Source organism: Gavia stellata, chromosome Z (genome assembly GCF_030936135.1).
Source record: "Gavia stellata isolate bGavSte3 chromosome Z, bGavSte3.hap2, whole genome shotgun sequence".
In the NCBI taxonomy this organism is placed as follows: domain Eukaryota; kingdom Metazoa; phylum Chordata; class Aves; order Gaviiformes; family Gaviidae; genus Gavia; species Gavia stellata.
The window spans coordinates 71,791,369-71,803,158 of record NC_082637.1 but is presented as its reverse complement, the minus strand read 5'-3'; the positions used below and the strand labels follow the sequence as shown (position 1 = coordinate 71,803,158).

Below are 11,790 nucleotides of genomic sequence, written 5' to 3'. Positions count from 1 at the left end.
AGAGCAGAACTTACCCATACTTCTAGACAAAAGCTTTTTTTAATCCAAGTACTGTGAATATTCTTGAAAATTCCTGAATGTACAGCAACAAACATACAAGAAAACACAAACAGGAAGAAAAAGCCATTTTGGAACATACCCACAGAAAGCAATGATGCCTGCTTTATCTGTTTTTTAAAACTTCACTGGTATGTGCTAAGATTTGGCAAGAAGCTCCACAGCATAAAATATCCCAAATCACACCTTCAGTTACTACATAGTATTTGAAGTTTACATCCTATCATTAGACAACACTAATTGGATGCACCTGTCTAGCTCATCCCACATGAACCTTGTATCTACAGAATTAGTGTGAAAAGATACAGTAGGTCCCAAATCATTCCTGGCATCTGTAGTCAAATACTTTGAATTCCACTCCAACAGGAACAGATTTATGAATATAACTGCCTGCACTGCTAACATGCTGAGCAAAGAGCCAGTAACCACACTATCTTGCTGAAACTTGAGTTTTTCCAGTGACCCAAAAGCACAGCTAATTATGAACGGCAATGATCCAGTACACTTCTTGATGTACAGCAACAGAAGTAATGAACAAGTGTCAAGTGGTTGATTAACTGTAATGTGTTAAAATACAAGTTGACTACTCAAATAGTTATTCAAAGCCTTTTTGAAGAATAATGCTCCCCCACATGCAAACAAAACAATCAGACCACATTCATATATTAATTTTTATTTTCCCATACAATATTCACAGGGTCTGCTTTTTGTCTTATTCAAACTAAACTTTTTTTTTCCCCCTGAACTAAAACAAGAACTGACATTTCAGGACATGAAAAGAAGTTCTGTAAACATAAAACATCCAAGGAATAGCTGAAACCCAGGGCCTTTAGCAATTAAATACAGTTATATCCCCTTTAACGCAGGGCATTTACTTGTGTATCACACCATTAACCAAACTGTTCTTTTCATATATTAAAAAGATGCAGCTTCAATCAAAAGTCAATGCATTTCTTCACCCACTGCGTGTTAGCATGTGTTTTATTATACCCTATTCAGTCACTTATTTTAAAAACTATATACAGCTATGTTTAAACATGTGTATTTGTGCCATGTTTTTAGTAACACAAAAATAAAGGCATTTTTAAGCTACTGCTGCATATTACGCAGCAGGATACCAGAGGATTGGTTCGGATACCTAACTTCAATGCAGAAGTCAAGTCCACTAAACCTCTGCAGTGGGAGTAATATTGAGCTGAACAGTCCCACTTCACACATTCAAACATTATGAAAGAATAGAGAGACATGTACATGATGGCCGACCATTATCTGTTTTACCCCATTGTTTACCAATTTTGACAGCACACAGAACAACTCAGTGGAAAAAACCCAATGTTTCGATCTTTAAAACAAATGCTTTTGTCGTGATTAAAGTTACACAAGTGATATTCAAACTCCAGAAGATAATAGTGGACACAATCAAAATTAAATCATGTTTTCATACCACACTTGCACCGAAGTGTACCACTTGCTTCATTATTGTGTGCAATGCAGCACAAGAAGTACAGAACATCAGTTGCTGAAACACAAGAATAAAGCATATAGGTACAGTCAAGAATATTGTGTGCAGGCACAGATTTGTATCTTAAGAAGAAAGCACTAGTTTTTTTGCTTTCTGATGTGAGTCTAACTATTTCCGGGAAGCTTGTATCCCAAAATGGGACTGCAGTTTTTAAAATTCATTACAGGATAGAAAAACATTGCATATAATCCTGCATTTTATATATATTAATTTTTTTTAATATCCCTGTGACCTTTTAAATAATTTTTGAGGTGTTTGAGGTTTTTCTTCAGTTTCCTAAGGAGCAGTCGTTCAGTTCACAAGAGAGAGTAGGTGCACTTCTGTTTATTTTTTTCAGCCATCACAAGATTTTAAAATAAAGTCATTTTAGATCAATTTGTCAGACTGCTCAAGTGTCACCAGTACATGTAATTTCAAATTTTTGCTAGAAATAATACAGGCAATTAATAAGGGTTTAGCAGTCTTTCTCTGCTTGCTGAGAACTTGTTTATAGAGCATCTTTTGAATTAGCCAGTAATATATGACACATTTTTTCACCTTAGTTTAGTTTGTGTGCACTTAAGAATTGGTCAGTCTACTTATTCCTCCAGAGCCATTTGAAGGAGTTTAGCCTTATTATGACCAGCTCAATTCAAGCTACTTGTAGGTACATACATTTACTACCTTCCACATCCAAATAAAACAAGACTTTACAGTACATAAGCTACTAAAGACATGAGCAGTGGAAACAATGTAACTATAACTCTACCAAAACAATAACCTGAAATATTTAAAACATTTCCTGACCACTAGCAAAACAGAGTGGCAATTAGATGCACAAGGCCATCAAGTATCAGTGCACCACACACAGGAAAGTAAAATTTACAGCACTCGTGCAATGCAGTATCAATATCAAATTGGCCTCTTAATAGGAAAACAATTTAGTAAAAAGCTTCGTATGTGCCTAACACATAATATAACCTCGTCCAGTGCTGGTGCTGTGCTGCTTAACAAACCAAGCTAATTCTGGTCTTAAATCCAAAAAGCAGCAGCAACGTATAGCAAATATAGAAACTGTACAATTTCAGCAACAAAGTTACAAGATTCCCTATTTTATTGCATGTTTTTAAAATAAACTTGGAGATTTGGATTTTTGAATACAGAAAGTGGATTTCCTGAGTAGTGTCAGCTTATAATTTGTTCAGTGAAACAAACATTGTAAAAGAGGAAACGCATTTATTTTAATGTAGAAGAATGTATGTTTAAGCAAACATACTCAAGTATAAAATTTCATGAGTTTTGAAGGTGAAGACTTACCAGGCTGATAGAGAATTTACACCACGATGTAGTGTCAAGCTTGCAACAATTTTACAAATAAGCGAGGGGTATCATCAGATTATTTTTTTAACAGCAAATCAAAACAGTGCGCTACAGTTCATCACATTTGCCTTTTTATAATCCAATACATTCAGCCTGAAAATTAAAATAAAATCAAATTTTCATATATATTGGCTCTCATATCAGACACTAGACCGTTGGGTTATTTTAAAGTGTTATACTGCAGATGGCTAATCTTACTGGTAAAAATCAAACTCAGTTTGGATTGAAATCAGGAGAAATGGATTAAAATCAGTAAAAATGAAGATAGGCTGGTCACTGCCAGACACTGAGTACAGGAATCAGAAAAAACTTAAGTTCCGAAGTATTTTAAAATATTTCAAATCATGTGACCCTTTCATAACATTTTGGGTCTCTTTTGTGATTTTTAAGGGATGACGGGTAGACACATTTGAATGTTGCTTATATTCAGATCCTTTGTACCTGCAATTAATTGGAGAACAGTAATTTTTACAGATGAGTAGCACACAATGACCTGAAGCACTACCACTACTACCAGTTATGATCCAACACGGGTTGTTGTGGTTCTCTTATCTGAGAAGAAGCTTTTGAGAAGAAATACCTGCCCGATACTAACGACAAGAAGAATGATTGCCTCCCCTATTGACCAGTAGGCCACCCTTGTGTTTAAATCCTCTGCTCTGCTGCGGCCCTGCGCTTCCCTCAGGCGGAAGTGAGTCTGATAATCGATGACAGACTTCAAAGCTTCATGAATTGAAACACACGCAGACTCCATCTAGAGAAGCAAACAAATACACACCACTGAATTAAGAACCCTTCTAGTGCTTTTTCTGCAAAGTTTTGTGGTTTGATAGTTAATAGTAGGATCATGTAACTTTGCAAGCTAAGGATTAACTCACTCCATTGTCAGACTGAAATACTGTAAACGCAGTAAAATTTAACTTACATTGATCAAACTCTATATACCGGAATGCGACAGACTATTAAACACAGAAGCATGTAAAACTGCAGATCTAATAAAAAGCAACAGGATCTGAGAGCAACTGAAAAAATCTTAAACTCATGTATATTTGGATTCAAAATTAACATTAGAAACACTTTCGAAATGTCGGTGATCTCCCAGTTGTTAATTCCACACATATGAGGAAAACAAACAGTTGCTTATAACATTAAGATGCACAGTGTATATTAAATGCTTCTGTGTTTCACAAGTACAACATTGTTCATTGCATAATTCTCACTCAAGTTGTACAACAACCTAAAGATCTACATTACTGAACTCAACATGTTGTTTTGGCAAGAGACCCTTCTCAGCCATCTACATGTAGAATGGGTTAGAGAAATAAAAATTCTGTTACCTTTCAGTGTTCCTGAATGCTCATAAACATATAACAAATACTTAACAAATTGCCCAACTTCATTGTAATTTTTCATTAAAAAGAAGTATTACCAGTTTTTAAGCCCTAAATCATTTTTCACATAAACTTCTTCCACTTCCAGCTTATCTTCTGTAAGTAAAAGTCAGTATCCCTCACTCTGTTTTCATCACCAAGAGATTAATCAGTAGATCTTCAAAATACTTAATTTCTAATCAGTTTGTTTTTCTGTTTTATGGCTTAAAATTAGTATTTCCTGAAGATCAAACAGCACAACCTATAATAAAAGGAAATGTTTAACACCCTGATAGGGCCACTCTCAGTTACTTACATCTCTGTCTAACCATCTTTTCAAGTTGATGACTTTCAAGATGGGTGTCTGAACATATCTAAGGTACTGTTCTCAAGAAAATTCAGGGAGATGTTTTCCAAACTAGGTTCTGCCATTTGTCTCACTGAAAAATTATAGAGCTGTCCTGGTCTGCACAAGGGATTCAAACACAGTCACTCTGGTTTTAGGGGTTTACCTTTTACTCTCCCTGTGAAAGGCTACCCAAATTTGGTCATGCTACAAGCCTCAAGAAAACTGCAACAAGTACCTTCTTGCCAAAGATGTGTTGTACTCTGAAAATTAACCTTCCCTTTCCCAAATACCTTATTTGCATTTTGTATGCTACAACCCAGTGATAAACTTATTTTTTTACATATCTTCTCCCACAGGCTGCAATGGGCTGCAGAGATGCTACACCCAGGAACGGCATGTTCTGCGTTCTCAAAATCCCTCTGCAGATGCCAAGATAGCAAAAGAAAAAACAGACGTAACAGAACACGCAGACTGAACAGAATGAAGACTAAAGGAAAAGAGATGGAAAGATACAGGATCAAGAATCAGAATACAAAATAAAAGCAGAGCAGAAGAGTGACAAGAAGAAAGAGGTGAGAGCTGTAGTTGAATTCACAGCAAGTCATCTAGTCATTACATATCTCAGCTAAAGCAGACTTATGTGAATTCAAGTGAGACTGGCATTTTTGAAGTGGTATTTATACCGTTGAGTCCAGACTAGCAAAATAGCGACCACATCCAGCATTCTTTAATGGTTGTTTAAAGTGAGGTTTGGTGATGGTTATGATATAAAAACATTAGTGGGAATTCATGAAGCAAGTGTTCCAAGGGAATTTTTGATGGATTTAGATTGGGTAGAGGTGGTCCAAAACTGTAAAATCCTGAGAATATAATAATAATGGTCTTACACTTCACAGAGTCTTATAAAGGACACGTATCTAGAAGACACCTAAATATGGCTGATTTTGTTAATTTATTTTGCTAGAATTTTCTTCTCCATTTTAAAAAATGCAGTTACATGAGAGTTCAACTGAAGTCCTCAAACCCCCAAAAGCCTCTACCATTTTAAATATAAAAAAAATTCTCAAAGTTTCTCCAAAGTTTGGAAATTTTTAAAACCCTGATCCACCGATATTTACGGTTTGTGAAATCGACACTTCAAGAGGCATTAAAAAGAAGTTCCCTTAACAAAAAAAAAAACAAACCCAAAAGAAGATAGTGGCCTAAAGTTTCAGCTTTAAGTTACTACCCTAATTTTCTCTCACACACTTGATGATTCCTTCTCAGCTATGCTCTGTGTTCTATACATCGTATCTTCAGATTGAAACCTTATTTGTAGTAAATCAGATTATTTTAAAAGCTTCAATCCATTGATTCTTCAAAAGTGACAGACATTTAATCCAGCTGAATTTGAAAAAACATCGCCTCCACCTAACAGCTGCTGTCAATCACAACAGCATTTTACCTGGGTAAGTGCAGTTACTCTGTTCTCACTAGGAAACAGTGGGGGATCTTCTCCAACCTGGAAATCAAAGTACACAGTTTTGTGTGTGAAAGTAGAGAATTCGTTGCTGAAGCAGAATTTATATGTTCCATTTCTGGATGCAGTAAACGTGAAGCTATCGTATTGTTTCTTCATTTCTTTGTATAATACAATGCCATCAGGATCTTCCAACCGACAGTCAACATCATAATGACCTCCAGTGATCACCTGAAAACAAAAAAACCCAATAAATTGTCTTTTTAACAAAACAGACATTTATAGACATCTTCTAAGAAGTACGATTTGTCAAGCGGCACTGCAAAATTTTTTGCTTTAACAAATATTTTAAAATATAATGCATTAATTTGAAAAATCTTTCAAAGCAAGTCTGCAAAATTATTTTCTTATGGAAGACATTCAAAATACTTTTGGTTCAGAATATGTAATCTCAACTGTATTTTCAAATCGTTCACAAGAGCAATTTTAGTCACTTTGTTATAAATAATTTTAAAACAGCAAAGGCTAGAGTGGATGAAACCCGATGGGGCAGCAAAGACATTACTGTAAAAAAATCAACCTTTTGCTGTATCCACAAGTCCTCCATCGGAACTGATTCAGCTGGAGGAGATTGCTAACATGCAGTAAGCGGCTCCTCTCTGTACAGCCGAAAGAATAACTACCCTATTAGCTCAAGCTGCTTTAGGCTGCAAGAATGTCATTCAAGCAGTAGAACAGGTATTTCAGCCTGGCTCATCTTCAGGTGTGCCTGTGAACAGAGCAATGTTCTGGGGGGTCTGCTGCCTCCCTCCTGCACAGTTAGCCACAACATTTCTTCTGAAAACCAGCTCATCTGGATAATGCTTACAAGTGACTCAAAACTTCACATGATTGTCTCAAGGGTTTTTTTTCAGACTTTGATTATTGTTGGTCTACAGCATATTGCTCTGTCCCACCTCTACAGAAAGACTAATCGGTAGCTTAGGTATTCATAACTTGGGTGTTCTAATGACTCTGAGGCTAGTAGTTTTACACTTAATCCTTGCTCCAACCTTTTTGCTTTTAAGAAAAAGCATGCTGAAGGAGGAAGAAACATATCTAAAGGCATGTCCCTAGTATGTGTGCAGAAATCACAGAAATATTTTAGTATCTGAGTATCTGCACTTCAGTTCACATAGTATTATTTGAACTTACATCAGTTTATTTAGGTATCAAGTTATTAAAACGATAACATTAATGGTACAACCGAAATAACAAGAGATCTGAGCAGTACGGTTTCCAAAAATGTGATGACAGGATACAAAGAGCAAAAAAATTTTTTGACGTCTGGATCTCTGGATGTCTCTCCCTAGAGGTCTGCATCTGCTTGGGATTTTCATATAAAAATGCTTACCTGGTTGGAAGGAAAAACAAAAATGAGCCATTACAGAAAATCTTATTTTTGAAGTATGATCTCAAATTTGACAGGGGTGTGCTTTTTATCAATTGCATGAAAGTCGCTCACATTCAGCTGTATCACACATCCTGAAAGGGTCAGTTTAGATATACATGGTAAAGATTTGCCAGAGCTTTAAAGTTCCCCTAGAATTCCTTCCCACAGAGCTTGCTTGAGACTCCTCTCAGCTCTTGAGGCATACTGCAAAAGGACATGCACACAGCACTTCAGTCTACCGGTGGTTGGTCAAATCCAGACTGTACTTTTAACAATGCTAATCCTGTTCTGATCACCAACAAAAGTGACAACAGCAGGCTTATCTGTCCAGCAACCTCCAATGATATCCACTTCAAAACAGGGAGGGAAAGTACTGCACAGAAAAAGTCTTTATGAAAGTAACAGGCAGGGACAAAAAACATCTAGGTAGGGAAAAAGATACATCTAAGAAACAAGTAAAACATGTAGGACAGAGTAACAAGGGCTGGTATTGGAAGCAACACTCCCCAAAATACAAAGGGCAGGCCAGCAGCCGGGAAAGAAAAAAACATGGGAATCAACAAGAAAAGTTGGACCATAGAAGTACGTAGCCCCTTCAGAAGCTCCCACAGGTAACTGTGATTCCCATCATCAAGGATAACTTCTCTCTCATACTGCTGCTGTACTGTCAGTGAGTTCACCAGCTGAAGTGACAGACTGAAAGGTTCAAACTCTGCTGATGCACTCAAAGGCACCAAAACTGTCAGGGCTGTTTGCCCAATACATCTGAAAGCTGCACATGCTCATTAGTGATTGGGTGCATGTTCAAACTGCTGGAAACTGGGAAAAGCAAGAACTGTGCAGCCTCACTTAATACATGCATGTTAACCAGTCTTCAATAAGATGTCAGTTGCCTGCATGTTTTGTTTTTTGTGAGACTCGTGTCTTGCTATATGCTTGGGACACTTTGCTAGTACCGCATACCTATTTCATCACTTTCTTACTGTTTGCTACGTGACCCCCATTTTGAACCACACTCTGAAATAAGATGCATTAGCTCCTGAAGTTGTCATGCTCATCATCCAAATGCTTCACAAACCACAAGGAAATTACTTCCACAGCATCTGATTGGGCAGGGGCACTTTGGACATTCTCCACACTGTTCAGATGGGACACGGCATGACAGCAGTCAGGGTGAAAGACACCACCAATTTTCAGGGCCAACTTTATAAGCCTCGCTCAGCTCTGAACGAAAACTCATGCCTCCCTGCCGCTCCCGCAGAGTATAGGGCTGCCTGCGCTACTTCCTTAGCTGAGCTGGAAACGCTACATTGGCTTCAACTGCTGCTCCGGTGCCAGGCACTTCTCGTCAGTATTCAGAGACGCCCAGTAGCGCGCAGTAAGTGAACGAACTTGAAAGGCTCCCCCCACGAGCACAAGCCCCTCAGCCACCGCTGCCCGGCGGCGGGCCGGGCTCCGGGCTGGGGTCCAGCTCCGCCAGCGCGGCGCGGCGCGCTCAGGCCCGGGGCGGCGCTTCCCCGTGAGGCCGCCCCCGGCCGCCCGGCTACCTGGAACTCGAGGGTGCACTTGGTGCCCTGGGCGATCTCCTCGTAGAAACACTGCTTGGCGTTGTCGGGCAGCTCGAAGGTGATCTCGGAGGCCCGCGCGGCGCAGGCCGCCAGCACCACCAGAAGCAACGGCGGCAGCCGCCCCCACGGCCCCGCGGCTCGGGAACTCCGCAGCGGCATCGCCCGGCGCAGAGAGTGGCGATGGGGGACACAGAGCGAACCGGGGGGCGGGGGGAGCGGGCGGCCCGGCGGGAGGCGGCGGCGCCGGCGTGGCGGACAGGCCGAGCAGGGAAGCGCGCTACCACCCGGAAGCAACCGCGCGGGGCGGCGCCACCCTCCGGGAGCGCTTCCGGGTGAGCACACACACCCCACCCCACCCCCCCCCCCCGGGTGGTTTTGCAGACGTGGAAAGGGGCGGGAATGGGGCGGGGCGAAGCGGTGCTCCCCGCCCCTCCCGCGCGCGGCCGCCGAGGCGTGGGGCGGATGCGCGCAGAGCGCGGCCGCGGGCGCAGGCGCAGGCGCGGTGTGTTGCCGTCGGGGACGCGCGGTGGGCGGTGGTTTGTCGCGCGGAGCGTGGCACAGCCCAGGTTCGCCATCCTGGGGAGACTTTGGGCTCTGTGTCCTCTGCCTGCAGGTAGCCGGGGGTTACGTTGTCGTCAGGGTCCCTTGAGGCGTGATCCAGAGCTGAAACAGCGGGCTCGCGTCGCCGAAGGCGAGTGAAAAGCGACCTCAGTGCTCTCCACCTTCACGAAGTTGGATGCACAGGAATGAGTCTGAAGAGATCTGCTTCACGGGTCGTTAAACATTCATTGCTCCAGAGAGAGAAAATACCGATTAAAGGGCTCCCACTGACTCCAGGAATGTCAGCTTTAAGTTCTACTCCAGTAAATACGCGGTTACTTTTACAAAGTAAAACAGATTGAAAAGAAGGAATCACAGATACCCTCCATCCTTACATCCATTTTAAGTTCTGTGGTAAATCAGGCAGAGCAGGAAAAAGAAAACTCGGCTCCACTCTCCCAACTTGCAGCGGGGTAGGTCTGACCTCCCATTTCGCACCTCTGAGCAAGGGGCTAACCTGCACCAAGTACCTAATGCCAAAAGAGGCACCACGCCGGGATGCCGCTGGGTGATCCTCTGGCCTCCACAGGTGACTCCTGCATTAGCTCGCGGAGCCTGTGCAATTCATTCTCAGCGCTGTGCGAGTAGCCTGGGCATCTGTTTGAGGACTGTGGCTTTCACAGGACAGAGGTACCCAAAATTCACACCTTGAAGGCTCTGATAGATTTTGCAGTTGTGGATTAAAGTGAGTGGCAGATGCTTTACCAAGTGTACACCCCACCTCTGAGGCAGATGTTATCCACCTACAACTAACGCTGTTTTCATTTAAACACGCTGGGTTTATTTCAGATTGCATTTAAGTGTTGGCCGATAGTTGAGACAGCTCAAAAGCCGATTACGTATCTGTGCCGTAGGCAGCAGCTTCAGCCATTTTACTTAAATCGGTGACTACAGGCTTGTAGGACCTGTATGCCTGTGCAGAGTGCTCCCAATCATCTTCTTCATGTGGCAAGAAATACATTTCAGGAAGACTCACTCTCTTGATTTTTCACAGCAGCTGAAGTGATCCTGTACAGCTTACAGTTTCCTAGTTCACTGTTTCCAGCTATTTTCTTGAAGCCTCACTGAATAGGCAAAATCAAGCTTACCTAAGAAACGGCAATTGGAAACCTGTCACCAAATAACCAAACAGCAAAGCACAAGGGAAAAGATGCCTGGTAAAACCAAGATAATCCTGCAGAGCAGGCAAGAAGTGTGTCTGGTGGCACCTGCAGAATAAGCAAACCCCAGAACATGCCCTGATCCCCAAAATAAGTCATCAAGAGCAGATGAGATCACTGCCTTTTCTTTTGGATTGAGGACAGAGAGTATAAAACATCAACCAAGAAGAAGGATGGCAAACAGCCTGCAAAGAGCTCTAAAGCCTGATCACCTTGGCCCTAGTGACTGAGGACCACCAAGGAGCATAGCCATCAGCACTAGCTGCATAGCATCAGCACCACTGTGTTATGTGCTCACAGCTCATCTGGGATAGATTTGTTATGGGCTAATGGTTTTGTATATGTAGCGATAATGGTTGATAACAATTAAGAACTGTTAGCAACATGAACTGCTTATGAACATCAGTACTTCTTTTGAAGCTTGAAACTGGTTTGATTTGTCCATTTCCTAAGTATGCCTGTCACCATGATACGCAATTCCCTAAATGATATATGGAACTATATATTAATTTGTAACAGTAAGGTTCTGAGCTTGCCTCTTTTAGAAGAATATTGCATATGCCTTTGTACTTGTTGATTTCATTGTAATTTTCCTTGAGTTAGCCAGTTACTAATTGGTAATCCTTACAAGGAATAAAAAAAACTAATCAGGTTGCTGGTTTTCCAGGTTGCTGGTGCTGCTGTTACTGTTACCAGATTCTTCCCAGTTTCCATTGTTCTGTCTCCATGTGTAACCATTCTGCTTGTGAATTTCACATGTTGTCTTTATTTTATCTTACTGCACAAATAATATTTGACTGTTAAACCCAACATAAGTTCAATAAATATATTTTGGAGGCAGTCATATGAAAAGGCTTTTCTTTCCTACTGGACAATTTATTTCACTAGGGTGAGACTCAGTTTCAGATGCTTTT

General features: G+C 41.0%; 1 protein-coding gene across 1 annotated transcript; it reads right to left on the bottom strand.

Moving 5' to 3' along the window:
- Positions 1-315: 315 nt before the first annotated feature.
- Positions 316-9,275, bottom strand: TMED7 (transmembrane p24 trafficking protein 7). The gene is made up of 3 exons (XM_059833459.1): positions 9,096-9,275; positions 6,102-6,347; positions 316-3,692 (listed from the first exon to the last, which is right to left on the bottom strand). The coding sequence occupies exons 1-3, from the start codon at positions 9,273-9,275 to the stop codon at positions 3,456-3,458; spliced, it is 663 nt and encodes a 220-aa protein (XP_059689442.1). The 3' UTR covers positions 316-3,455.
- Between the last annotated feature and the right edge of the window lie 2,515 nt (positions 9,276-11,790).